This window comes from Melanerpes formicivorus, unplaced genomic scaffold (assembly GCF_026170545.1).
Source record: "Melanerpes formicivorus ecotype bairdi unplaced genomic scaffold, bMelFor1.0.p_v2 SCAF_51, whole genome shotgun sequence".
NCBI classification, from domain to species: domain Eukaryota; kingdom Metazoa; phylum Chordata; class Aves; order Piciformes; family Picidae; genus Melanerpes; species Melanerpes formicivorus.
Genome location: NW_027142403.1, coordinates 4,582,510 through 4,610,389, shown reverse-complemented (window position 1 = coordinate 4,610,389; position 27,880 = coordinate 4,582,510). Strand labels below are relative to the sequence as shown.

At 46.3% G+C, this 27,880-nt stretch overlaps 4 protein-coding genes across 15 annotated transcripts in view; 2 read left to right on the top strand and 2 right to left on the bottom strand.

Annotated features, from left to right (window-relative positions):
* Positions 1 to 500: 500 nt before the first annotated feature.
* Positions 501 to 11,341, bottom strand: PCNP (PEST proteolytic signal containing nuclear protein). 2 transcript variants are annotated; one of them, XM_068160723.1, is made up of 5 exons: positions 11,238 to 11,341; positions 7,212 to 7,432; positions 5,134 to 5,208; positions 4,241 to 4,296; positions 501 to 2,392 (listed from the first exon to the last, which is right to left on the bottom strand). In XM_068160723.1, exons 1-5 carry the CDS (start codon positions 11,290 to 11,292, stop codon positions 2,263 to 2,265), a joined length of 537 nt encoding a protein of 178 aa, XP_068016824.1. In that variant the 5' UTR covers positions 11,293 to 11,341; the 3' UTR covers positions 501 to 2,262. The 2 variants fall into 2 exon arrangements, with proteins under 2 accessions (XP_068016824.1, XP_068016825.1); XM_068160724.1 differs by lacking the exon at positions 11,238 to 11,341 and adding an exon at positions 7,456 to 9,974 and having other exon boundaries at positions 7,212 to 7,380.
* A 1,507-nt stretch (positions 11,342 to 12,848) lies between these two features.
* Positions 12,849 to 16,422, bottom strand: TRMT10C (tRNA methyltransferase 10C, mitochondrial RNase P subunit). Of its 3 annotated transcripts, none has more exons than XM_068160716.1 (2): positions 16,279 to 16,422; positions 12,849 to 14,337 (listed from the first exon to the last, which is right to left on the bottom strand). In XM_068160716.1, exon 2 carries the CDS (start codon positions 14,304 to 14,306, stop codon positions 13,059 to 13,061), a length of 1,248 nt encoding a protein of 415 aa, XP_068016817.1. In that variant the 5' UTR covers positions 14,307 to 14,337; positions 16,279 to 16,422; the 3' UTR covers positions 12,849 to 13,058. The 3 variants fall into 3 exon arrangements, with proteins under 3 accessions (XP_068016817.1, XP_068016818.1, XP_068016819.1); XM_068160717.1 differs by lacking the exon at positions 16,279 to 16,422 and adding an exon at positions 16,131 to 16,222; XM_068160718.1 differs by lacking the exon at positions 16,279 to 16,422 and adding an exon at positions 15,747 to 15,857.
* Positions 16,423 to 16,428: 6 nt separating this feature from the next.
* Positions 16,429 to 20,265, top strand: TXNL4B (thioredoxin like 4B). Of its 2 annotated transcripts, none has more exons than XM_068160719.1 (4): positions 16,429 to 16,621; positions 16,773 to 16,938; positions 18,485 to 18,636; positions 19,428 to 20,265. In XM_068160719.1, exons 2-4 carry the CDS (start codon positions 16,807 to 16,809, stop codon positions 19,591 to 19,593), a joined length of 450 nt encoding a protein of 149 aa, XP_068016820.1. In that variant the 5' UTR covers positions 16,429 to 16,621; positions 16,773 to 16,806; the 3' UTR covers positions 19,594 to 20,265. The 2 variants fall into 2 exon arrangements, with proteins under 2 accessions (XP_068016820.1, XP_068016821.1); XM_068160720.1 differs by having other exon boundaries at positions 16,429 to 16,633.
* Positions 20,266 to 20,539: 274 nt separating this feature from the next.
* SENP7 (SUMO specific peptidase 7) overlaps positions 20,540 to 27,880 on the top strand; it is a 40,756-nt gene continuing 33,415 nt past the window's right edge. For 2 of the 8 annotated variants that reach the window (XM_068160708.1, XM_068160707.1), the window contains exons 1-2: positions 20,540 to 21,095; positions 26,534 to 26,628. In XM_068160708.1, the coding sequence (XP_068016809.1) occupies positions 20,988 to 21,095; positions 26,534 to 26,628 (203 nt within the window). In that variant the 5' untranslated portion in view covers positions 20,540 to 20,987. The other 6 variants (XM_068160713.1, XM_068160714.1, XM_068160709.1 and 3 more) reach the window with 5 other exon arrangements.

Below are 27,880 nucleotides of genomic sequence, written 5' to 3'. Positions count from 1 at the left end.
CCTGGTGCAGCCTGAGACTGTGTCCTCTTATTCTGGTACTGACTGCCTGGGAGAAGAGAGCAACATCTGCCTGTCTACAACCTCCCTTCAGGTAGTTGTAGAGAGCAATAAGGTCACCCCTGAGTCTCCTCCAGGCTAAACAACCCCAGCTCCCTCAGCCTCTCCTCCACAGGGCTGTGCTCCAACCCCCCTCCCCATCTTTGTTGCCCTTCTCTAGATACGTTCCAGCATCTCAACCTCCTTCCTAAACTGAGGGTCCCAGAACTGGACACAGGGCTCAAGGTATGGCCTAACCAGCGCTGAGCACAGGGGCAGAATGACCTCCCAGCTCCTGCTGGCCATAATATTTCATTTCAACCTCGCCTCGTTTTCCCGGTAAGTCCCAGATCCCTTTTTGGAAGGTCCTGACAGTCAGTGTTGCAAGCTGTGGCAGTGGTGTTTGCCTTTTTTAAAACAAACCAAAGGTTTCAGCTATGGAAAATAAAGAAATAAATAAAGTCTGGGTTTTTAGGTTACGTTTATAACAAGGCTTTTAAAGAAAAATAGTTACAGGTATTCGACTGCATCAGACTTCCAAAGGAAAAGGAAAGAAAAAATAATACACATACAATACAAAAATACAAAAAAATAGGTTGGTTGGTTTGGTTTTTTTTTGTTGGTTTTTAGAACTTACAAACTAAGTGGTCAGAGCTTTCCTAAAATAATAATAATAATGATGCCAAAAATAATAATAACACTTGGAGATGCACTTTCCTTCCTGCACTCGGAGGTGTTCAGCTTCTAAGCGTGAAGGTTGGAGAGGCAGGATGAAATCAATTAACGTAGCCAAGTCTATGACTAGCTCCAGGCTGAAATTAATGGGAGTGGTTGACACTATCAGGTATTTAAAATGAACTTCAAGGGTTGGTTTTTTTTTTGGGGGGGATGGGGGTGGGTGGTGTTGCTCTTGATAATTTTGTCTTGTTGTAGAATGCTTTCAAACAACGCAACGGAAATGAGACTGAAATTTAGACTGAGTTTGAAGATCCTGCATTGCTGTGCTGCAGTCTAAAAGCTAGGAAATGAAGCTGACCAGAAAATATCGTTGCTGAAAATGACTGCAGAAGGCAGACAGGTAGGAAAGGCTGAGTTTTGTATCTAAAGCTGACACTTGCTCAGGAGCATCAGGACTGCAAGTCCAGCATGTGGTGTTCTCAAGCCTGATAGTGTCCACTGAGGTCAGAGACAGCAAGGCGTTTTGCTTTAAGTGGCAAGAGAGGGAAAGTGCATCTCAAGATCTCTCATACTTAAGCAGTGTGTTACCAATTTTTGGTGTGGCTTTTACTTCCTTCTAGGCATAGTAAAGTAAAAATATTTCAACCAAATGTGAAGCTTCATGTACATTAGCTTGTCTGGTTTCTTTTTGGTGGCGGCCTTTGTTGTACCACGAAGAATTGCTAACAAAGCACTACTCAAAGCTAATGATTTTAAGAGGAGCACACTGAGAAATACTTCTTTAGTTCTGCAGTGAATATTCTTTACAGACTGTATCTAATATACAGACAAGGCCCATTTCCTTAGGGTGGAACAGGCCACGGAAGGTTACACATCCTACATAAAGTCTGAAACAAAACGAGAGCTAAGTTACCAGAGCCACTCAGAGTAATGTCACTCCTAGTTCGCAGAGACTTAACCAAAAGTGACTGCAGGGAGGAAAACAAAGTCATGAAGTAATTCCAGGTTCTTGTTATTTCCTGCATCAGTTTAGAACCAAATTAATAGTCCAGTAACACTTCTAGCACAAGACAATCCTCACTCCTTTTAGCAGTGTTCCTAGGAGTCAGCTGTTTCTCCTGTTGTGAAGAGGGAGCCAGACTGTGAGAATGCCAGAGCACTCAATGTGAACCTGATTAAAGAGACAGTAACCTTTTTCCATCCACCTGAATTCACCACTGACCAATTAAGGAAAAGATAAATTGGAAGGAGAAAAACAAATAATAATAGTATATATCTTAAAAGGGTACCACTCCAATTCCTTTTATTGTTTGTTAACCTTTTTTTGAAACTAATCACATGGAACTACAAAAATTAGCAAAGGCCTTGAAATCTGTGTACAAAACATAAATTACCTCTAATTGCAAACTCAGTTATTAGTGTACCACTCAAAAAAGCTTAAAAAAGTGGCTCCAAAGATAGTCTCATACCATTCTTAAAAAAGGAAACTGTTCCTTTAATGTTACACCCTCCCCTCCCCCCAGACACCCATCTCTCCATACACATCCTTTAGTTATTTTCGTGGTCATGGACGTTCCCAAGGTGAGACTTTATATTCCGTTCCCATAGCTTCTGGTTGTCAGAGAAACCGTGCTTTCCTTTGTTGAAGGAATTTGGTCCTGCTGAGGTTGGTGTATCCCTGTGAGAAGCAGAACAAGGGCAGTTGAGAAAGTCAGCTCGACTAGAGGTGGGGAGATTCAGGCTGGAGGTGAGGAGGAGGTTCTTCACCATGAGAGTGGTGAAGCCCTGGAATGGGTTGTCCAGGGAGGTGGTCGAGGCCCCGTTCCTGGAGGTGTTTAAGAGCAGGCTGGATGAGGCTCTGGCCAGCCTGATCTAGTGTGGGGTGTCCGTGCCCATGGCAGGGGGGTTGGAACTAGATGATCCTTGTGGTCCCTTCCAACCCTGACTGATACTATGATACTATGAATTTGGGTAACATCATACTTGAAACACCAACTTCAAGTCCAACCTGCTGCCTGAAGCTACCACACATTTCTTTCTGTTACATCTTTCTATGGCCTCCTCTTTTACTCTGCCCTGGAGAGGCCTCATCTGAAGTACTGTGTACAGTCCTGTGCTCCTCAGTTCAGGAGGTACAGGGATATACTAGAGAAAGTCCAACAGAAGCTATGAGAATCATGAGAATCATGAAGGGACTGGAACATCTGATGAGGAAAGGCTGAGAGATCTGGGGCTGTTTACCCTGGAGATGGGAAGACTGGGAGATCTTATTAAATGTCTGAAGGGTGGGTGTCTGGAAGAAGGGAACAGTCTCTTTTCAGTGGTGCCCAGCAACAGGACAAGGGGCAACAGACACAAACTGGAACCCAGGAAGTTCCACCTCAAAAGAAGGAAAAAATTCCTTCCTGTGAGGGTGCTGAAGCCCTGGACCAGGCTGCCTGGAGAGATGATGGAATCTCCTCCAGAGACTTTCCAGAGCTGCTTGGTCACATTCCTTTGTGACCTGCCCTTGGTAATTCTGCTTAGGCAGGGGGGCTGGACTTGATCTCCAGAGGTCCCTTCTAGCCCCTAACATTCTGTGATATGAAAGATTCCTCACTATTAGCAACCATAACTGGCCCCAGAACCAGTCTCACTGCAGCCCCTCAACTCAAAGCAGTGAGATGGGGCAGCAGAAGAGGTGGGATTAGCAGTAACTGCTGTCAGATGGTGAAGAATTTGTTGTAAATGCTAAAAAACAGAGGATCCAAATCTACTACTTGAGAAAAAAAAATACTCACTAACCAGTAGTGAGCCTCCAGGGGACTGACTTTAAGAGCAGCTTATCATTCTCTAAAACATCTCTAAAATATATCCTCTGAAAATATCCTTTTAGGGACATTTAGGCCATTGGGCAAATACAGCTTTAGGGTTGGCCCTCTCTTGTCTCAAATTTGTGGCAAGCAGAATTTTATATATATATATATATTTGTTTCAGAAGTAAACAAGGTATTGTCTCTCTGAAAGATGGTGATCCTCATCTTGCCCTTGCATGTGAGTCTACAAATCTGAGCAGACTACCTGATTTCAAGGCAACTGATAAAATGGAGAGCTAGAAAGATACAAAGTCTAGCAGCAGCTCTCATCAACTAACTTTCCAAGAAGAATAGGGAGTTTCTATTTAACAATTTCTAGAGATGGTGCTCAAGGATATGGTGTATTCCTGGCCCTGGTTAAGAGTTAGGTAATGGTTAGACTTGATAATCTTCAGAGGTCTTTTCCAATCCTGGTGATTATGTGACACAGAAGCCATTTCTTCCTCAGAAGACTGTCAAGATACAAAGTGCAAACTACTAATTTTAAGCTACAGTTGAAGTATTTGACAAGACCTGTATTAAAATCTTGTTTCTTGAGAAAAAAGGTTTAGAACCTTTTTTCTCCTAAACCATCTTTTTATCTTCCTAAACCATCTGCAAGATCTGACTTGTGCTGGAGGAGCTATTCTCACACTCGCCCTTCTCCAGCCCACAGTTCAAAGCTGACCTACCTTCCAATGTTCTTCATGCGCATCTTGGCTTCTGGAGGCATTTCTTCTGGTTCACTCTGCAAAGAGAAATGAGGTTAGAAGCGTGTCTGGGTTCTTCCTTTTGAATATTTCAAATGCCTGACACAATGAAGTATGGACTACAGCCCTGCAGGAAACCAAAGTGACAAAGGACTAGAAGTTCTACAAGGTTATGGAATGAAATACAAATCCCTTTGCTCCCCTCTGAATAAGAAGGAGCGCTAGCATGACGATAAAATATTTACCAAACAAGACAAGTACAGCTTTTCTTCTCCTCCCCTTTATCAAGCCCAGAGAAAGCAAGAGTTAACTTGAACTGTGTTGTGCATCTCATTCTTAGGGAAAGGTTATTAGCACTTCAATGATTTCTTAAACCAACACAGAGCTACAAAGTTGTATGTTCTTAAACAGCAACACAAGAGATGTTTCCAGGTTGAAAATCCCTGACCTTTAGGTAAGTATCTGAAGGGGGCCTACAGGAAGGCTGGGGAAGGACTTCTCAGGATCTCAGGTAGTGATAGGACTAGGGGGAATGGAATGAAGCTGGAGGTGGGGAGATTCAGGCTAGATGTGAGGAGGAGGTTCTTCACCATGAGAGTGGTGATGCCCTGGAATGGGTTGTCCAGGGAGGTGGTCGAGGCCCCGTCCCTGGGGGTGTTTAAGAGCAGGCTGGACGAGGCTCTGGCCAGGCTGATCTAGTGTAGGGTGTCCCTGCCCATGGCAGGGGGGTTGGAACTAGATGATCTGTGTGGTCCCTTCCAACCCTGAATGAAACTACGAAACTAAGTAACCTCAAAAGATCCACTCTCTCTGCCTACCTCTAACCCACACCAAGGGTACTTTTAAATTACATTGATCAGTAGCTTATTACTCACATCTTCATCCTCATTGAAAGCTGCTGCTACAGAAAGGGTTTTTGGAGCAAGGGTTGGAACAGGCTCTTTAGGCTTCTGAAAAAGAGCAAATGCACAGGTAAGTAAAAAAAAACCCAACAAAAGCTGTCCTTGGTCTATCAAATATTTTGGTCAAATGAACATCTCCACTGAATGGGCAATGAGGGGGGAGAAGAAGTGTTTCTGTTTGAATCAAGCTGATAAAGGTTCCTCTCTAACAAAAAAGGAAAAGGTCTGCTCATTTGTGCTAGATGTGCTCTGAAAAGCCAAACCCTCTCATATTACAGTTCCCCAGGAGCAAGTCTTAACTTTCTAGCACACTGCAGGGGTATGCAGCCACTGCTGCATCATGTGAACAATCAAAGCAGAACCTGCACAAGTTGTGCTATTCAAAATGTCACTGTGTCACTTGCCATGAATCTTCTGGAGCATTCTAACCTGTCAATGCCAGGAAGATGAACATGGTTACTTTTTTAACAACAGAACAGCTTCCTGGCTTAGAACGAATCAGTACTTTTAAACTAGCCTGTGTGCATCTCACAGTCAGCTTGATACTTTAAAAAGGTATTATTTTGATTTCCCATAAATGCCTTTCTGTATTTAAAAGAGCAAGAAGCTCTCAAACTCCCAGCTGTTACATTTATTGCAGCAGAGATATCAAAATCAGTTTTCATACCACTGAAAAAAATAATGAAGTCGTCAGTAACACTTTGCTTCTCCAGTACTGCCAATTATCAACACCAGCCAAAACCAGTGGTTCCTCCATTTGTACTTTCTTGGGGATTATTTAGTCTACACTCAGTTTTGAAACTGATACTGCAGCAAAGTCCTTACAAAAGCATCTACAGCTTTTCCTCACCCAGAGTGTATAAATGCTGTGCCACTGTTGAGACCTTCAGTTCCACAGGAGCAGGTACAACGCACCAAGGGAGTTGGGGGGATATACTGAAAATCAGCAGGGTAAGTTTCATCATTGTCCAGTTTGGTGCAGTCAGCCATCCACTAAATTCAGTGAGCCAGACACCCCTGAGCCAAATTTATTGCCACTGGAAGTATCTTTCTACATGAGAAATCAGAGCTGGCTAGTGGGTCAGAGAAGGCAGCTTTGTCATTTTTTCCAAAGTCTGCAGTGACCTGATTACACTTGTAACCTAGAATGCTGCCAGTCAACATCTCCCTCCCATCTCAAAGGGAGGGAGGGAGGACTCTTTCTATCATCTGCAATCTGTAAATGCTGGCACTGCAGGTGCAAGCTTCACAATTACAGCTTGAATTAAATCCAGAGAAGGGTTTCTAGCGTAACCATCGCGGTGGTACGTGGGAAGTGTAAACGCACTGTATCAAATAGAGAGGCAGTATCTGGCTTGTCCTTGCCCAAGCTAGCAGAGGACTATCTCAGTAACAAAGAGAATCAGCAGACCCACATCTGATGAAGCACAAGGATACCTTGTACTGGACCATAACAAGGATCACAGTCAAAGTGACAAAGCTTAATCTCTTGCCTATAGCATAAACTAATCACACTGACCTTGCAAAGAACAGGCAAAGACAGAGAAAATAAACAGGATTTCTCCAGGCTGAAATGAGATCTTTGGAGTGGAAGGCAACCTAGCAAACCATCCAGGAGAGTACCTGCTCTCTTGCAGCTTTAGTCATCCCATACAATGAAGCTCTCAGCACTCGTTTTGAAGTGGCCTGAACAGTTTTAATTTCCCTCAGGAAACATCAAAATAGCCTGAACAGTTTACCAACTCTGCTCATTTCCCTCAGGAAATTACTGCAGATTAATCAGATCTCATTACAAAATTATTCTGTATTATGTTCACACATCCACAGTTCATTTCAATCAAGTCTTACACTTACTGAGACAGCTGAGTTGGTATTAATCACCTCGAAGTACTTACACATGCATGACCAGTAGGCCCCACAGTGCTTGCTGAAACTACCCAAGTTACCCTTAGGCAAATAAAGGCTTTTCCTCTGCAAGGAATCCTTCCCAAAGTACCTCCCCCCACTCCGGCTTCAGCTTCCCTAAAAGTGAAATCCCTCACACAACTTACGTTTGCTCCTAGTTTGATGGATATTGCAGATGCCTTCTTTGCTGTCTGACTGCCTATGGCAAATCCAAACTTGGACATTTTGGCAGGGGCAGGCTTTGTGGTAAAGTCTTCAGCTTCTTCATTAGCCGCCCGTTTCTCTGCGCTGCGACTCGAACTTTCTCCTCCATTACTGGAAGAAACAGTCTTAGTTTTCACAGGTTTTTCTGCCTCTTCTTCAGGTCCTGGTGAAGTCGAAACAACTTACCAAGATGAGCTATTTTTACTGAGCAGATTGATGGGAGCAGCAACCTCAAAAAGCATTATACTTTGGGTGCAATAGGTAAGGAGTTCTTAATGACAACAGTTGCCACCATTGTACATTTTAGCAGACAGCAAAACAACATAAGAGGAGGAAAAAACTGCAAGCACTCCACTACTTCTTGTGTATGAGCCAGGAAAACAATCTTGAAGCATCATCTCTTTATTGAGCAGGGAAGTCAAAGTGCATGTAGTAAATTTTATGTAGCTGACTAAATCTTTTTAGAGTTACAGATGCCATAGATAAGCTTTCATAATTGGAAGCCCAATTTCAAATCTAGAACAGATAATCTACACTCAAATTAATTCTACTAAATTCCTACCATCCATGCCAGTCTCTAGGCTCGCCTGGCACAACTCTCAAATCATGCAAGTGGCTACAATGACGTTGGTTGTCTCAATCATCTTTCAAGTCACTGCTTGCCCACATCTCGTCTGTAATAAATCTGCCATGCCCTGCTTGAGGAAGGGAATCAGCACTAGAAAAACATATATACAGATTTCATCTTTTCTAGTTTTATAAGTCATGGAAAAACACAGCAGCTTAACAATGATCCACAAAGGGGGAAAAAAACAACCCCAAACATTCAAATCACACTGTCCTCCTTGGGCAATGCTTGGCTTCTTCAGCTAGACCAAAAGGCAAAGGTGTCCTTGAGAAACTTACTCTGAACACAGCAAATGCTTCAGCAAAAAAAAAAAATAATTCATTTTTCTCTGCTTCTGCAGTAGGAAAATTACTGGAGTAGCTGAAGGTAAATAAAAACACCCAAACCCACACATTGGGCAGTGGACAGGGAAGTCCTTATAGTATTGGGCTAAGAAAAACTGGAACTAGCACCATTCCATCATTATTTCACGTAGCAAACAGCATCCTCCAAGCACAGCAAATTTGGAAAGCTCTTTGCACTGCTAAAGAAAAAAGGAAAACATCCAACAAAACCCCACACAGAAAACAACAACAAATCCCTGCTAAGACAGAGCAATGGGAGAGAAGCCAGGCTGAATCTTGGATCAAAAAGACTTCAGCTCCAAGGAGAAAAGAAAGCAAATAACATCAAGACAAACTAGGGAGATCTATATACATCTCTATGTATTTTGGTATTTCCCAAATCATAAGCAGAATAACCCTTTTCTACTCCATTCTTCCACCTGTAAGTTGTTAACTGACCAGAACAAAAACTATTTATTCAACTTTGGAAGCACAGCAGATCACACACACACACACACAAAAAAAAAGAACAACTTCAATCCATTTGATTTTATTACAATACTGTCCTATCTGCACCCCTGGAAATCTGACCCAGAAAGGATAGATATGAGAGTGACAAACAAAGGAGGATCAGGAGACTAAAGAGAAAGAAGCAAAATCTAGACAAGTGACCTTGGGTGCTGATTGCTGTCTCAGCATGCTGTTCCTAAACAGCAGCCTGCAAGGGAGTATCTGCCTACAGATATTCCATGAAATCACATTAAACAGTATAAAATCACAAGTCCAGTCTAGGTATACTAGAGACTGTAACAGGATTCCAGGGTAGGTAGAAGATTCATTGGACTTAAAAGTCTTCAGTTGTGGGCCTAAAAGTTTTCTTTTTCATAAGAAATCCACAGCAGTCCAAATCTCAGGGAAACAGGACCAGTCCAGGCTCCTAAACTAATGCTAGCTTGAATTCAGCTAATTACATCAGAGCTTGCTGTTTTGACTAGGAATTTTAGACTATCACTAAGCACAAGCTGAAGCCTAACACAATCTACCCACATCTGTTTTCTCACAAAAATATTAAACAGCTTCTATCTCAAAATTAGCTCCTACCACCACTGCATTCCAAGTGTTACTTCTACCAGGCTCCACTCAGGATGAAGAGTAGACTGCTGAAAGGAATACTCTTAACTTGCTGAAACAGCTACAAAGGGTGCAGGGCAGCTGGGGTTGGTGGAGAGGAAGCTGTTTATGGAGAAAACATAAATGTAGCTGCCTGCTAAGGGCAGGGACACCTCATAGATCTAGGCCTTGTCCAGCCTGGCCTTGAACACCTCGAAGCAGAAGGCATCCACAACCTCCCTAGGCAACCTGTTCCTGTGTCTCATCACCCTCACTCTAAAGAATTCCTTCCTAATATCCAGTCTAAATCTACCCTTCTCAAGCTTCAATCCATTCCCTCTCCTCCTATCACTACAAGCCCTTGTAAAAAGTCCCCCTTTTGTAAGTTGGGGGAGGTTTTTCTTGCAAGATTCTATTATTGTTCAGGATCTCTTGCCCCTGGGAGTGCAACCACTGGTGGTGATGGGAATAAACCATCAGGTTTTAAGATAAACTCCAACAATATCAGGATTTGATAAAAACTGCTTTCCAAACTCATTCAGAGAGTAATTACCCTTCCTCCAGGCCAACATATCAGCACACAAGGTGGTATGGATAGCTGACATACTGAAGGCTCCGAGGTGACCTCATTGTGGCCTTCCAGTATCTGAAGGGGGCCTACAGGAAGGCTGGGGAAGGACTTCTCAGGATTTCAGGTAGTGATAGGACTAGGGGGAATGGAATGAAGCTGGAGGTGGGGAGATTCAGGCTGGAGGTGAGGAGGAGGTTCTTCACCATGAGAGTGGTGAAGCCCTGGAATGGGTTGTCCAGGGAGGTGGTTGAGGCCCCGTCCCTGGAGGTGTTTAAGCCCAGGCTGGATGAGGCTGTGGCCAGCCTGATCTAGTGTGGGGTGTCCCTGCCCAGGGCAGGGGGGTTGGAACTAGATGATCCTTGTGGTCCCTTTCAACCCTGAATGATACTATGATGCCATCCACTTACTCCATTACTGATACCCTAAAGAATAAATAAAATCACCCAACCTATGAAAAAATCCCCCCCCCCAAACAACTGAGAAGCAGAAGTCAATAAACTACCTAAAATCAAGCATTATTGATCATATTTTAGCAGCTATCAAAAATGATATTCACTGTTGAGGCTATCCTCGTTGGCTCACAAGCTTAATCTTGCAACAGCTCAAATAAACGCCCTCTGCCTACAGGCACAATGCAAACAAACGAAAAAGAACAGGAAAGGGAAAGGTTAATTTTTGCAAAGGCAATGTCTTCTCAATTTTAAGACAAGGGAAGAAAGAAGGAGAGAAGCATGTAAGTAACAATTTGAGGAGCACTGACAGCAAGTCGCACAGAAGATGAGAGGAACGCCTAGTCATAACACAAATAAAATGAAACAGAAGGTTTGCAGATTGCTGTCGAACAAAACAAAAAAACCAACCCAGGATGCTTAAAACAGCAGGTAAGGAATATGCACTTTTAAAGGCATCGCAGCTACTAAGTGCTAATTTCTAAGGCGTTGTCTTAATCCTTGCCAGCACCGACAGTAAAATTTCTCTCCACACACGGCAGAAGTATTCCGTGGATTGTTTTTAATGGAGAGAAAAATAACGCCTTTGCATGGTCAAGGAGAAGCTGTTCGATTGTTTTCTTTATATATAGAAACAAAAAAAAAGCTCCTGTAAGGCTGAGGCTAATCCGCAAGCGTGAGGACAGCGGGCTCAGACCTCGGCCTCTACTCCAGCGCAGCCCCCTGAGGCCTGGGCTGCCCCCTCTCCCCGCAGGGCCGGACATCGCACGGCCCGGCCCAGGCCTGGCCTGGCACGGCCCAGACCCCTAAACCCCCCACGCCTGGGCAGCCGGCCCAGGCCCCGTGCCCACCCCACAGGTACGCGGCAAGAGGCACTACATGTTCACCTCCTCCGGGCTGCGGCCGCTTCGCCTTCTCCCCCTCAGCTCTGCCGTCCGCCATTTTCCCCCGCCTCCGCCTCCCGCGCCACGCATGCGCGTCGCTCCTCCACGGCGCAGCCACTCCGCGGCCCACCCCCGACCATAGAGAAAGCGCGGGCGGAGGCCAGGGCGGCCAGGCAGGCCCCGCCTCTTCGGGCGCAGACGGAAGAACGTTAGCGGAAGGCACGCCCTCTGCGTCGGCAGGGACGGGTGCGGAGCTGTGACGCACACCCGTACGGGGTAAGACGCGGCGGTGCAGGCTGAGCGTCACCCACCCGCTCCCTCCCGACGCCGCATGCTGTACCCCTGCGTGGTCACAGCTGCTCAAACCACATCCAGGCAGCGCTCCCGCTTGAGAAATTCTCCTGCGGCATTTTACGAACATGAGTCCAAGCGAACAATGATGTCATTTTATTCGTCCACAAAATGCAAACCGGCTCACGGGTCAGAACAGCCTGTTTTATTTAATAGAGAAATGGCAAAATAACTCCAGCAGCACACGGCTCTGCAACATCTCTTCCTCACAGGCGGAAGAGAGGCTGTCCAAGTGAGGTGGTGCCCATATGCCAAGGGTTCAAAGGGACTTAACCCTGCCAAAAGCACTACCCCAAAGCAAAGCTACGTGTGTAACCAACCATGCTTGGCAAATGGAAGCTCGTCTATAACTCCATGCTCAGAAGCCCCTGTACTTCACAGGTGGTGAAGGGAAGCATTGGGGCAGCACATCCCAGTTTCCAACCCCTCCCAACAAAGGAGGCAAGACAGAGTGTGGATCACCACCACCTCCTGCTATATTTAAAGTCTACTTTTAAAAATCATCATTCTCCAATTTTTTAAGTTTTCAGGACAAAACCCACCACCTGTCATCAGGGTAGACAACTAGACTAATCAAAGACTTAAGCACCAGTAAAGAAGTCATTCCTCATCCTACATACTGCTAGCAGAAAGAACTGTATTTAGCAACATGCCCACTGTAGCTCTGCAGCCTGAACACAGCCTTTCAGACACCAATCCATACCTTTTCAGCTGTAAGAAATACAAAGGGCTTTTTACTCTGGTAAGTATTTACAAATAGGACTTTACTGAGAATCTCAAAAGTTCCAGAACTTTTGAGAAATCTACATTAGACAGAAAAGAGATAAAAGTGTTACACAAAAGTGGGTAATAGGTTGGGGTTTTTTTGTTGGAGCCATGAAATGTAGCTTATTCCTTCCAAATAGAAGCTTGATTCATGCCAGGTTCACTTAGAAATAAACTGTTTAACTTCCCAAATTCATGCTACATTTTAACCACAGTATCACAGTGTAACTTAGGTTGGAAAGGGAACCATTTGTTTTTAATTCAGCTATCAAAAGGCAGTTCATCTACACACCGAAACAGGATTGCAGGAAGTGATGAGCAAAGGTCTCTTTTATTTTGTTGCACCTAAACTTCCAAGAAGGAGGAGACTGTGGAAGGCCTCCCAGCACTGCAGACCCAAAGCCCTGAGGTGGTCTTTGAAGAACCACCTTTGCTTTGTTACAATCACCCTTGTCTCAACATGGTTCAAAGGAACAGGCTGATACTCCTTGCACAGAGTTATTTTTGTAGAGCAGATGACATTAACTCGTTTATTACATAATTTCAGTAACGTGTGAATAAACAACTGGAATACTAAGGTAATCTAAGGGAAAAAAAAAACAATAGTAATTCTCTCAAATTTAACCAACAAAGGCATGAATGCATTTCCAGAGAACTAGAACATTCAGTGGCACAGTTAGCCCATTAAAAAGTCATTCTCTGCCCCCATCACTCCACTTTCCGTGTTAGCTTCCCAGAGTAGCTCTTGGCAAACTGCTTTCGTATTTCTTCCTGCCTCCTTCCAAGTTTAAGTGTGTTGATCAGGTTTAAGGTTTTTTTCAGTTCATGGACAGGCTTGTTGATAAAGCCACTGTATTTCCTTTTTGGAACAAATTCCAGAGCCTTTTTCCAGTCTCCAGTATCTTTCAAGGTGAGTAGAATATGCATCATTTGATCCAGCGTGAGATTTTTAGCACCGCTACTCCACAGCAAGTACTTCTCCAACGGGAGGGCCGCAGTCTCCAGCCCCAGCCGCTTTGCCCGTGCTAGAGAGACTCCTGTTTTTATGCTCTTGTCAACCATTGACCCAATAATGTAAATTTTATCATGATCAAATGTTTTCATGACTTTGGGAGAATCAGCAGTCAGATAGATAAGCTTATCTTTGGGAAAGACTTCTGTGTAGCACTGGTCTGTCGCCGTGACAAGCAACTTGCCCCATGCCTCTCTGTAATGCTTAATAAATTCCTTCTGATACAGGCTGTCCTCTTGGAGGTTACAGAAGTGGATGTGGAATGGATCCACAGATCTTCGATTGAAGCCTTCACTTAACACTATCTGTTTCACTGTATTTGCCACTTCTCGGCTGGACATATCTTTTTCATAAGACATGTCAAATACTAGAGGCTGTCCAAAGATCATAGACTGAGCAACCCTCCAGTTGTATGCTTTATCCATACTGTTGGCCCAAAAACACATGAATGAATTCTTTTTGGTCTCATCAGGTTTTGCCTCTTGCTCTCGTGCCTTCAGCCTTTCCCTTTTCTCAAGCAGCTTTCTTTTGTCACTTTTCTTTCTCAGCTCCTTGATATACAAGAATTTTAAATACTTCTTCTGGGCTGACTTGGAAGGACACCTTATGAAGTCTTTTAGCTGTTCTTCAGTAATGTTTTCTGGAACGGATCTGCCAGCTAGCCTCCACATCTCCAAAAGCTCACGTGCACCATCCAAAGCAGAGAGCTCCTTGTGCTCAGAGACCGTCTCGCTGACTTCTTGCAACCCAGACTTCATGACCTTCTTCCACCCATCTAAATCTATTTTTTCTGAGGGACTGCGTGGATTGTCCTGCTTCACGCAAAGCGATAAGCTCAGAGCTCTACTGAGTGGGAAGAAGTCCTTCTTCATCCCATTCTGTGCAGCAAATGGAAGGACAGAACTTCTTAGAATTTTTTTCAGGAGTGTATTAGCAGACTGCATACTTATACATGTGCTGTGTTCAAATACTTATCTGCAAAACACCAACCAAGGGGAAAAATGGTTGTCAGAAATCACAAATAAAACACACAGAGATGTTCATTTTCAGCAACACTGACAAACAATAACTTACTTCCTGCAGAATACTAGGAATTTCTGGTTCCACTATTACTTTTCTACTGTCTTCTAAATAAAAATTGTGTGTATAGCACTACTGTGAAAAGACACAGAATCATACAATCACAGAATGGTAGGGGTTAGAAGGGACCTCTGGATATCATACAGTCTAACCCCCTAAACAAGCAGGATCACCTAGGGCAGGCCACACAGAAATATGTTCAGAAAGGTGTGGAAAGTCTCCAGAGAAGGAAACTCCACCACCTTTCTGGGAAGCCTGATCCAGGGTTCCAGGCATCAAAGAGGCATTGAGGTGGAACTTCCTGTGTTCCAGTCGGTGTCTATTGGCCCTCATCCTATCACTGGGCACCAGTGAACAGAAACTGCCCCCATCTTATCATAGTATCAGTCAGGGTTGGAAGGGACCACAGGGAGCATCTAGTTCCAACCCCCCTGCCATGGGCAGGGACACCCCACACTAGATCAGCCTGGCCACAGCCTCATCCAGCCTGCTCTTAAACATCTCCAGGGACAGGGCCTCAACCACCTCCCTGGACAACCCATTCCAGGGCTTCACCATTCTCATGGTGAGGAACCTCCTCCTCACCTCCAGCCTGAATCTCCCCACCTCCAGCTTCATTCCATTCCCCCTAGTCCTAGCACTCCCTGAGATCCTGAGAAGTCCTTCCCCAGCTTTCCTGTAGGCCCCCTTCAGATACAGGAGGCCACAATTAGGTCACCTCGGAGCCTTCTCTTCTGCAGACTGAACAGCCCCAACTCCTTCAGTCTGTCTTCTTGACACCTACCCTTCATTTCCTCTTGGCAAGATAAAATGAACAAAAGAAAATACCAAACCAACCCAGCACGTGAATAAATGTGAAGTTAAGAGGAAATCCATAAGTGCCACAAGAGAGGTGTTCACAATCTTACATTTAAGCATTAAACATACTTGGAAAGGTGGTAGTAATAGTAATAATAATATTAATGGTGACAACAGCAGTATAGTGTCCACCTTGCAGAAATCAAGGGATGAGTTCCAGAGAAGCTGTGGGTGCCTCATCCCTGAAAGTGTTGAAGGCCAGGCTGGATGGGGCCTTGAGCATCCTGGTCTAGTGGGAGGTGTCCCTGCCCATGGCAGAGGGATCGGCACCAGACGATCTTTAATGCCCTTTCCAACCCAAATCATTCTATCATTATTCAGTTAACTCACGCTACATGGGCTCCAGCTAAGTCAGTAGCTGAAAGGCAGATGTGCACGCTATGAATACTTAGAAGCAGATTTTGATGAAAGCCTTTCACTGCTTCGGAAACTGCAGAATTTGGTACCTCCCCAACTCAGATGCCTCCACACCGATGTTCGACGGCCGAAGGCAAGGCAGGGTGAGCCGCAGTGATGTGGCTCTTCAACAGAGCTCCTTAGCAACGTGAAACCCAGCCCACAGCCGAACCGAACCGTGAGAAGCTGGGTCCAAACCCCCTGGCGGGACAGCGGCGCGCCCCGCTGGGCAAAGCGGCCTCCGGGGCGCCGCGCCACAGGCCCGAGCCGCACCGCCGAGGAAAGCTGGGCTGGGAGGCATGACAGGGAAGGGAAAGGCCGCTCCTCAGGGCTCGGGGGAGCCACCGGCGCGCCCATGAAGAAGAGTACGAGGGGGTCGGTCCCGCCCGCGTTAACCCCCAGCGGCAGGAAACACGGCTCGGGACAGGCCTCACCCTCCAGCGTGTGCGCCCACACCTGCCCGAGCTCCGGCCGCGCTCCAGCCCGCCCAGCCTCCGCCTGAGAAGGGAGAGGAGCGGGCGGCCGGACGCAGCTATCCAGCGCCCTGCGGCAGCACCAGCCGGGCCGCCATCGCCGGCTCACCTCGGGGCGAGCGGGCTCCTCATACGTGGGGACAGCCAGTCCTCCGCGCCGCGCTCCTGCGCAACCTGACCGTCCGCAGCGTTCCACGCGCTCACGGCGGAGGTTCCGGGCCTCTCTTCTGCCCCCAGCGCGTGAGCCTGCGCGGTACGGCCACCCGGCGGGGCAGGCCCGGGCGTGGGCGGCGGTGCGCGCCGGGAATGCGCCACCGGCCCCTAAGCGGGGCTGCCAGTGGGGCCCTGGGGCGAAGGGAGAGGAGAGGGGCAAGGTCTGGCCCCGTCACAGCCCTGAGGGGGGCTAAGGAGTAGTGAGAGAAACGCTGGAGCCCGAGGCGTTTGCCAGATCGGTGTGGCGCTCGGTGATCTCTTTCCTTCCCTCTTTCTCTCTCTCTCTCTCTCTCTTTTTTTTTTTTTTTTTTTTTTTCTTTTAACAGCGTGGATAATTTTCCATTGGTTTTGACACAGGATGGTTTGGGTTTTGTTTTATTTGTCTATCAGGTAAGGATTTTAGTGTAAGCCGTGGTCCTTCGAGATGAGTTTTCTGCTGCCTAAACTGACCTGTAAGAGGGAAGTGGATCAGGCAATAAAAACAGTGGCCGAGAAGGTTTTGGTTCTCCGGTTTGGAAGAGATAACGATTCTGTTTGCCTGCAGCTCGACGATATTGTAAGAACTATTTTTGTTTCATTCTCCTCTCTCCCCCTTCTCTCTCCCCCTTCTCTCTCCCACTTCTCTCTCCCCCTTCCCCTCTTACTTTCTGTCTCCCCCTTCCCTTCTTTATTTTCTCTCTCCCCCTTCCCCTCTTTATTTTCTCTCTCCCCCTTCCCCTCTTTATTTTCTCTCTCCCCCTTCCCCTCTTATTTTCTCTCTCCCCCTTCCCCTCTTTATTTTCTCTCTCCCCCTTCCCCTCTTTATTTTCTCTCTCCCCCTTCCCCTCTTTATTTTCTCTCTCCCCCTTCCCCTCTTTATTTTCTCTCTCCCCCTTCCCCTCTTTATTTTCTCTCTCCCCCTTCCCCTCTTTATTTTCTCTCTCCCCCTTCCCCTCTTTATTTTCTCTCTCCCCCTTCCCCTCTTTATTTTCTCTCTCCCCCTTCCCCTCTTTATTTTCTCTCTCCCCCTTCCCCTCTTTATTTGCTCTCTCCCCCTTCCCCTCTTTATTTGCTCTCTCCCCCTTCCCCTCTTTATTTGCTCTCTCCCCCTTCCCCTCTTTATTTGCTCTCTCCCCCTTCCCCTCTTTATTTGCTCTCTCCCCCTTCCCCTCTTTATTTGCTCTCTCCCCCTTCCCCTCTTTATTTGCTCTCTCCCCCTTCCCCTCTTTATTTGCTCTCTCCCCCTTCCCCTCTTTATTTGCTCTCTCCCCCTTCCCCTCTTTATTTTCTCTCTCCCCCTTCCCCTCTTTATTTTCTCTCTCCCCCTTCCCCTCTTTATTTTCTCTCTCCCCCTTCCCCTCTTTATTTTCTCTCTCCCCCTTCCCCTCTTTATTTTCTCTCTCCCCCTTCCCCTCTTTTTCTCTCTCCCCCTTCCCCTCTTTATTTTCTCTCTCCCCTCCCCCTTCCCCTCTTACTTTCTCTCCTCTCTCCCCCTTCCCCTCTTACTTTCTCTCCTCTCTCCCCCTTCCCCTCTTTATTTTCTCTCCTCTCTCCCCCTCTTTATTTTCTCTCCTCTCTCCCCCTCTTTATTTTCTCTCCTCTCTCCCCCTCTTTATTTTCTCTCCTCTCTCCCCCCTTCCCCTCTTACTTTCTCTCCTCTCTCCCCCTGCCCCTCTTACTTTCTCTCCTCTCTCCCCCTTCCCCTCTTACTTTCTCTCCTCTCTCCCCCTGCCCCTCTTACTTTCTCTCCCCTCTCCCCCTTCCCCTCTTATTTTCTCTCCTCTCTCCCCCTTCCCGTCTTCTTTATCTCTTTCCTTACCTTTAATAAACTCTACTAGTATATGTGTACATACAAGAGAATGCCAGGTACTGCTTTTGGACACTATAGCCCTTTATGGAAATTTTGGTTACAAATGTAAAAGGAAATAATAATATATCCATCAAACTGTTTGAAAACCAAGCAAATGTTATTGTAGTGGATGTAAATTGTGCTTGAAGTAGGTAAGACATTCTAGCCCAGGTTAAACTGATAAAACATCAGAGAAAAGTGCTTTATAAAGTCTGCCAGCCTTTTTCCACTTCTGTGTCAATCCATTTGTCAAACAGCTTTTCTCTCTTTCCAGCTTGCAAAAACAGCTCATGACCTAAGTAAAATGGCAGTCATTTACCTGGTGGATGTCAACAAGGTTCCAGTCTACACCCAGTATTTTGACATCAGTTATATTCCATCTACTGTATTTTTTTTCAATGGACAACACATGAAGGTTGATTATGGGTATGTCTTCCTGCTTGACATTTTCCATTAGATGTGTAAGAATAAGCAATTTTTCCCTGGGTTACTGTAGGAAGATGTAAAATGGTAGAGGTACTTTGAAGTCTGCCCTGATGTAATAAGTAGCTGTTAGCTGTGAAATATGCTTGACTTTGCAAAAAATAGTATTGTTAAAATCTTAGGCATGACACTACCACCATTTGTGACTTTGGAGGCCACAGTATGCTCCTGTCTTGGTTATGATCGTAGAATCATAGAATCAGTAAGAGGAAAAGACCTCAAAGATCATCAAGTCCAACCTGTCACCCAAGACCTCATGACTAACCATGGCTTCAAGTGCCACGTCCAATCCCTTTTTGAACACCTCCAGGGATGGTGACTCCACCACCTCCCTGGGCAGCCCATTCCAACGGCTAACAACTCTCTCTGTGACGAACTTTCTCCTCACCTCCAGCCTAAACTTCCCCTGGCACAGCTTGAGACTGTGTCCTCTTGTTCTGGTGCTGGTTGCCTGGGAGAAGAGACCAACCCCCCTCCTGGTTACAGCCTCCCTTCGAGTAGTTGTAGAGAGCAATAAGGTCTCCCCTGAGCCTCCTCCTCTCCAGGCTAAGCAACCCCAGCTCCCTCAGCGTCTCCTTGTAGGGCTTGTGCTCGAGGCCTCTCACCAGCCTCGTTGATGTGAATGACCAGATTAAAGCACATAGTGTCATTATTCATATCTTCTTTTCTTGAGGTGTTTCTGCTTTGAATGCTTTATCATTACAATTCTACCATTATCTTGTGCTTACATTTAGGTCTCCAGATCACACCAAATTCGTGGGAAGCTTCAAAACAAAGCAAGACTTTATAGATCTGATTGAAGTGATTTACCGTGGGGCAATGCGTGGAAAGCTCATTGTGAGAAGTCCTATTGATCCCAAAAACATTCCTAAATATGATCTTCTCTACCAAGGAATTTAATGGGCTGACCAGAGGTAAAGAATTACAGGCATGGCCAATGTTCTAGACCTCTGTTTTTCCTTCAAGCACTTTTAGCCACCTCTGAACACCATGGGACAGATTTGAAGGATCTTTCTGATTTGAAGGTCTCTTTCTGAAGACAGACATTCGGTCACCTCATACTTCTCTCCTAAATAAAGCTACATGTTCATGTGTAGAATTCAAGCAAGGGACTATTCTTTCAGTTGCATGCTGACCAGCGCCTACAATACAGGCAAGTGGTATGCATCCTCGGTGACATCATCTCCAGTGCAACTCTTAAGTGAACCATAACATCATGTAGTGTATTAATTGTCCATTTAGAATAGAACCATTTAGAATAGCACCATTGTCATTCAACTGACTGTGCCTTTCCAAAGGAATTGTACACTTTTACCCATTACTGGATAGCAGGATGGATGCTTTTTCAAATGGTATTAGAGAATACTGAAATCTAAGGTGGATGTAAACACAAAAGGGAAGTTGACACTCTCTCTGGTGACCCAGTATTACTATTCTAGTTTATAATATTACTATATTTTGACTAAGATGGGAACTGAAGATCTAGAACAAAGTTTTGTCATCCTTCAGAGGTCTTTTGTAGGCACTGAACGCTTTTTGATTCCCACAGGATTAAACTGTTTTGTTTACAAATGCTTTAAAGTTTGACTGCTTGTTTGTTTAAATTGCAAACCTTGAGTATGGACATTTCCCACCTCTGACTAAAAGAGCTGAGAGAAAACATGGACATTATTCAGCATCAGTTTCATAACTTCAGGTTGCTAGAGTATTGTGTTCCTGTAACAGCTCCTGCCCAGTAACCTGCCCAGTTGCTAGAGTACTGTGTTCCTGCAGCAGCTTCTGCCCAGTAACCTCATTGGTTTAATTTGCTTTAAAAGAGAAGTCACTTTAGCTCACTGCATCATCTTTGGGGCATAGCATCTCTTGACTGGAGTGAAGGTAGTAGTACATGGTTCTCTGAAGCATTGTTCAACTTAACAAAAAATATTTCAAGGAGGAAGGTGAATGTTTGAGCTCTTGAAAGCTAGGATTGGGGGTGGGACAAGATAACCTTCGAGGGCTCCTTTCAACCAAATCCTGTGACAGATTTTTCACAGAATGTTAGGTGTTGGAAGGGGTCTCCAAAGATCATCTTACTTAAAAGCTGGGGAGAGAGCAGTGATAGGGAGGAAAGGAAAGAGAAGAGGAAAGCGGCAAGGGAAAGCCGGGCTGCTCGGCTAGCAGCCTGAAGTGACAACAGGCAGCTACGGCGCAGTGCCTCAGCGACTCGGTGGGCGGGAGCGGGGCGGAATGGTGGCTGCCGTTACGGATCGGGGAGGTGGTTGCTGCCGTTACGAGGCGGGGCGCAGGCTGTGATGCGGGGCAGAGGCGGTGCCCAGCCCGGAAATGCCGAGGGAAGCTGCGCAGGAGGCGGCGGGGCCTGGATAAACAAGAACCACGGCGGCGGGAGCAGCATTGTGGCGGTGAGGGAGATGTGGGGGGAATTGTCAGCACTGCTTCTTTCCTGCCTGATACTCGTGACTTAAAGCTGGTTGGCAGTGTTCTGATGGGTCCTGCGCGGTGGGTGTCCTCGCTGGCTGGGGTATCTACGGTGAAGGAGCGGCAGTGGCGAGTGAGGGAGGATGAGGGACCGGCTGGGGACTGAGGGGAGAGGAGGTGGCGGCGGCGGCTGCGGCGGCGCTGGCGTTGCTGGCGTTGCTGCTGTTGTGTGAAGAAGCTAAGGAGGCGGTGCGCAAACGCCGAGCTGCTGATCCCCGGCAGTTGTCCGTTGGTCAGTAAAAAACCTGCTCCCGTCACGGGGAGAAGCTGATGGAGGTGGGCTATGAGGCTGCCCCGCTCTGCCCGAAGCCAGTGGCTCAGGCAACTGACAGCCCAAGCGGTGCCACCCCTGCGCGGTGCCTTTGTTCCCCCTGGCGCTCCGCGGGTATCGGCGCGGCCAGGAGTTTGGCAGGGGTTTAATGGTCCGTGGAGGTGTTTCTGTGCGACCTGCCCTACGGCGGTGCTGCTTCGGCAGGGGGGTTGGACTCGATAATCTCCGGAGGTCCCTTCCAACCCCTACCCTGCTGTGATTCTATGAAAGTACATGAACTCAAAGGTCTTCTTGAGAGACTTCGGACTAGCTGTAAGGCTTAAAGATCTTACACTGGAGTCCTCCAGAGCATTTACAAGGATAATAAACCCTGGTGAATGCTGGAAGCTATGAAGCTGTGTTCTGAAGTTTATCTCTTAGTAGGAATCTTTGATGTTATTTGTTCTTGGGGCTGTTACAGTGTTACAGATGTGTTCTGTGACTCCTGTTCCCTTAATTGACGAAGCCTGAATTGCGTATTAGTTGTGTGCTTGCCAGGGTATGGACTAAAGCAGCAGATGCCTTCACTAAGGTTAAATTCTGTTGAAATGTTTCTGTTAGAAAATGTCAGTGTTTCTGTCCACACCAACAACCCAGTGCCTTATCATAGAATCATGGAAAAGACCTCAGAGATCATCAAGTCCAACCTATTACTTAAGACCTCATGACAACTAAACCACGGCTTCATGTGCTACGTCCAATCCTTTTTTGAGCACCTCCAGAGATGGGGACTCCACCACCTCCCTGGGCAGCACATTCCACTGGCCAATCACCCTTTCTCTGAAGAACTCTTTTGATTCCTTTGTTTCTCTCACTGATAAATTATGGCAGATGGTAGATGTGAAAAGACACCAGAGTCCACCACTCAGTGATGGACAGCTTTTTGTGCTGAAGTTTCTGTGTCATGCATTTGCCTTGCTCAGGTCTCTCTTGTATTGTGGCTGTCAATGACTTTTTACCAAGGCCTGCAGTGACAAGGCCAGTTGTTCTAAACTGAAAGAGGACAGATGTAGGTTGGACCTATGAGACTGGTGAAACACTGGAGCAAAGTGCTCAGGGAAGTTGTGGATGCATCATCACAAGTGTTCATGGTCAGGTTGGAGGGGGCCTTGAAGAACCTGTGAGAAGATGTCCTTGCCCATGGCAGGGGAGTTGGACTAGATGATCGTTTAAAGGTCCCTTCCAACTCAAAGTCATTCGATGAATGAGTTTTCTTTGTGCTAGCTTGCTCAAAAGTTTCCCTGCTCTTGCTTAGGGCCTTCTACTGTGGTCCTGCTTCCCTCTGAATAAGTAAGCCACAAATTGCTAAGCTGCTTCTGTGTGTTGTTTTTCAGTAGAGAAAATCATGGAAGGAAAAACATCATCTTCAAGTCACGCCAGCGTAAGTGCTCCTGCAATTTGCAATAATTTACTTGGAGACTGTGGGTATCTGAGGGTGCGCTGATGCATTTGCATGACCAATTTCATTCTCCACAGCTTTTGTTTTGTTGAAACATGCTTTTATAGCATGTTTTATAGCAAAGCGCTGCACTTTGGCCACGGCAACCCCAGGCAGAGCTACCGGCTGGGGGCAGAGTGGCTGAGAGCTGCCAAACAGAGAGGGACCTGGGGGTGCTGATCGACAGCCGCCTGAATATGAGCCAGCAGTGTGCCCAGGGGGCCAAGAAGGCCAAGGGCATCCTGGCCTGCATTAGGAATAGTGTGGCCAGCAGGAGCAGGGAAGTCATTGTGCCCCTGTACTCTGCATTGGTTAGGCCGCACCTTGAGTCCTGTGTCCAGTTCTGGGCCCTCAGTTTAAGAAGGACATTGAGAGACTTGAAGGTGTCCAGAGAAGGGCAACAAGGCTGGGGACAGGCCGTGAGCACAAGCCCTATGAGGAGAGGCTGAGGGAGCTGGGATTGTTTAGCCTGGAGAAGAGGAGGCTCAAGGGTGACCTCATTGCTCTCTACAACTACCTGAAAGGTGGTTGTAGCCAGGAGGGATTTGGTCTCTTCTCCCAGGCAAGCAGCACCAGAACAAGGGGACACAGTCTCAAGCTGTGCTAGGGGAAATTTAGGCTGGAGGTGAGGAGAAAGTTCTTCACCAAGCGAGTTGTTAGCCATTGGAATGGGCTGCCCAGGGAGGTGGTGGAGTCCCCATCCCTGGAAGTGTTCAAGAGGAGATTGGATGTGGCACTTGGTGCCATGGTCTAGTCATGAGGTCTGTGTTGATAGGTTGGACTCGATGATCCTTGAGGTCTCTTCCAACCTTAGTGATACTGATACTGTGAGACTATAACAACAATTGTAAAAGTCACAATCACCAGTTTATTCGAGAAGCAGTCAGTGGTAATATCTGCTGTTGAACACGGGTCAGTGCAATCAAATGTCAAGCTTATAATGTGTGGAAATGATGTGTTAGTTATTTTAAGAAAGGAGTTCAGAGACTGCTTATGGTAGTTATTTTTTTCTAAAATATCCATATTAGAGCAATGGAAGCACTGGTGAAAACAAATTATAGACACAGCATCGGATTTGATTGGGTAAGGTCAGGACTGTCTAGTGTTTCAGATACAGCAAGCTGTTTCCAGCACCTTCTTTACCTTTACCTTGTCACTTCCTCTGAGCCTTGCACTCACAGGTGAGAACCTTCAGAAAAGTACTGCTGGTTTAGATGAGGAGTCATAGTATCATAGTATCATTCAGGGTTGGAAGGGAGCACAAGGATCATCTAGTTCCAACCCCCCTGCCATGGGCAGGGACACCCCACACTACATCAGCCTGGCCAGAGCCTCACCCAGCCTGGGCTTAAACACCTCCAGGGACAGGGCCTCGACCACCTCCCTGGACAACCCATTCCAGGGCTTCACCACTCTCATGGGGAAGAACTTCCTCCTCACATCCAGCCTGAATCTCCCCACCTCCAGCTTCATTCCATTCCCCCTAGTCCTATCACTATCTAACATCCTAAGAAGTCCCTCCCCAGCCTTCCTGTAGGCCCCCTTCAGATACTGGAAGGCCACAATTAGGTCACCTGGGAGCCTTCTCTTCTGCAGACTGAACAGCCCCAACTCCTTCAGTCTGTCCTCATAGGAGAGGTGCTCCAGCCCTCTGATCATCCTCCTGGCCCTTCTCTGGACACCTTCCAGCACCTCCACATCTCTCTTGTAATAGGGGCTCCAGAACTGGAGGCAGTACTCCAGGTGGGGTCTCAGCAGAGCTGAGTAGAGGGGGAGGATCACCTCCCTCGACCTGCTGGCCACACTTCTGATGCAGCCCAGGATCTGATTGGCTTTGTGGGCTGCAAGTGCACACTGAGGAGTCTCCTGAGTGTGTGTGTGTGTGCCTCTATGTGTTGAATTAGTTACTTCCTCTTGGGAAAAGCTGAGGCCACTGCATACCTTGCGCTTACCATAGATACAGACCTCTGTTGGTTACCTCCTGACTTTGTGCTTCTTCTGTTGGTTTGTAGGGCCCACAATTAACTTAAATCCTCTTAATGAGTGTAAGTATTGGGAAGATACTGTACAGTGAGGTGGAAATTTTGCTGTTGGTCCTGAAGATGTTTGAAAGCAGAAGGGGAATAGCAACTTCAAGGCAATTTCTTGCTGCCAGCTGTTTTAATAATGAGGATGTTTTCCATTAGGGTTGGCCCCTCTGGTAGGGAAAGATCAATTTGGCATGCACTTGTCACAGTTCACTGAAGTATGTGGAATAGGCATAGGCATCAATTTTTCAGATGCCCTTTCACTCCACACTTAAGCAGGAAGGAAAGTGAGTTTGTTTGCTTTCAGCCTGACTGGTATGCTTTGCAAACATCTCTCTGGTTTATCTTTTATATTAAATAAATAAATAAAAAGTGAGGAGAAATTAGGAGAAGGTAATGGCAGAGGGAGGTAGGGCTCTGGGCTTGCAAAATCATGTGGTTTGGTGGGGCTTCATTTATTTAATTTGAGGATATAAGTGCATTCTGGTTAGGTAAGAGAATTTGGAAAAATGAATGGAATTGAATAGAATAAACCAGGTTGGAAGAGACCTTCAAGATCATCGCATCCAACCTATCATCCAACACCACCTACTCAACTAAACCATGCAACCAAGCACCCTATCAAGTCTCTTCCTAAACACCTCCAGTGATGGTGACTTGCTGGAACATGTCCAGAGAAGGTCAACAAAGTTGGTAAGGTGTTTGGAACACAAGCCCTACGAAGAGAGGCTGAGGGAGCTGGGGTTGATTAGCCTGGAGAAGAGGAGGCTCAGGGGAGACCTTATTGCTGTCTACAACTACCCGAAGGGAGGTTGTAGCCAGGCGGCGGTTGATCTCTTCTCCCAGGCAACCAGCACCAGAACAAGAGGACACAGTCTCAAGCTGCACCAGGGGAGGTTCAGACTGGATGTTAGGATGAAATTCTTCATAGAGAGAGTGATTTCCCATTGGAATGTGCTGGCCAGGGAGGTGGTGGAGTCACCATCGTTGGAGGTGTTTAGGAGGAGACTTGATAGGTGAAGTCTTGCTCTTGTGGGTTTTTCCACACAAGTGCCAAACTTTCCAATTCCTTTTCCTTCTCAATTTTGTCTGAGTGGAATGCAGTTTGGTTAAGTGCATGGAGTGAAAGAAAGTAAAGTTATCTTGCATATTTGTGAGCGTGTCGATCAGGCCTAATATTAAAAGTCCCTGTTTAGGATGTTCCTCCTTCAAATAAGCAAGTTATTAAAGTGCCCTGTATTGTCAAATTTCTTCAGGGAAAAATTCCAGTCAGGATCAGTGGGTGAATGCTTTTAAATCAAACAAATTTATTCACCATCACTGGAGGTGTTCAGGAGGAGACTTGATAGGGTGCTTGGTTGCATGGTTTAGTTGATTAGGTGGTGTTGGATGATAGGTTGGACCCGATGATCTTGAGGGTCTCTTTCAACCTGGTCTATTCTATTCTATTCTATTCTATTCTAATTCTATTCTATTCTCTGCAATGTTGTGGCTCTGCTTCATTTGATCAGTGGCATTGCTTCCATGTCTGGCATTGTTCCCTTTTTTCTGTTGGGCCCTGCACCCATTTTATTTGTTTTGTTTCAGTGGAAATTAAGTCCCCACAGCAGAAAGTCTTCCAGAAGAGGAAAGAGGAAAAAGCATGGTGACAAACACCACTGTAATGATGAAGAATACATTGGGTAAGGAGTCATCTCAAAGTTAGTTCTTCTCTCTTTTGTATTCAGAGTTGTATTCTTCCTTGTGGATGGGTGTCTCTGATCTCTAGTTAATTATTTGTGTCACATTGAGATGGTTTCCAAGCTGTTAGTTAGCCCACTTTCAGAGAATCATGGTTAATTGATGATAACCTTAACCTCTTTCTCTTTGCTTTTAACACAAGGCTGTGACATCAGAATAGGAGTGCAACACTTATGAGAGGAATTAACTGCTTTGTTTACCTGCTTGGAATCTTGAAAGGTGTCCATTACTCTAAATGTCAATGATTGTTCTAGTCCTAGGTATTTTAGAAGCTTAAAACCAAGAAGAAACAAAACCAACAGAACAAGAATCCCAAGCAATACGATGATTAGTAGGGGAGGGCAGTAAAAACCTGGAGGTTTCCTCTCTGTGTTACAGTCAAAACACCCCAGTGTGGGTGTTTGGAAACTTCTTTATGCTCTATGGCTGAGACTGAAAACATTTTCTTTGAGATTATGGCAAATCTGTAAAAATATCTCCCTGAAGCTGTCAGCTAGATGATTGAGCTTTGACCAAGAAAACTTTGAAGCTGTGAGTGCTGTAGTTGAGAAATAAAGATGAAAATGTAGACTTAGATTCATTACCATCAGCTAGGAACACAATGACTTCATAGTTTCATAGTTTCATTCAGGGTTGGAAGGGACCACAAGGATCATCTAGTTCCAACCCCCCTGCCATGGGCAGGGACACCCTACACTAGATCAGGCTGGCCAGAGCCTCATCCAGCCTGGGCTTAAACACCCCCAGGGACGGGGCCTCGACCACCTCCCTGGACAACCCATTCCAGGGTTTCACCACTCTCATGGTGAAGAACCTCCTCCTCACATCTAGCCTGAATCTCCCCACCTCCAGCTTCATTCCATTCCCCCTAGTCCTATCACTACCTGAGATCCTGAGAAGTCCTTCCCCAGCCTTCCTGTAGGCCCCCTTCAGATACTGGAAGGCCACAATGAGGTCACCTGGGAGCCTTCTCTTCTGCAGACTGAACAGCCCCAACTCCTTCAGTCTGTCCTCATAGGAGAGGTGCTCCAGCCTTCTGATCATCCTCCTGGCCCTTCTCTGGACACCTTCCAGCACCTCCAGATCCCTCTTGTAATAGGGGCTCCAGAACTGGACACAGTACTCCAGGTGGGGTCTCACCAGGGCTGAGTAGAGGGGGAGAATCACCTCCCTCGACCTGCTGGCCACACTTCT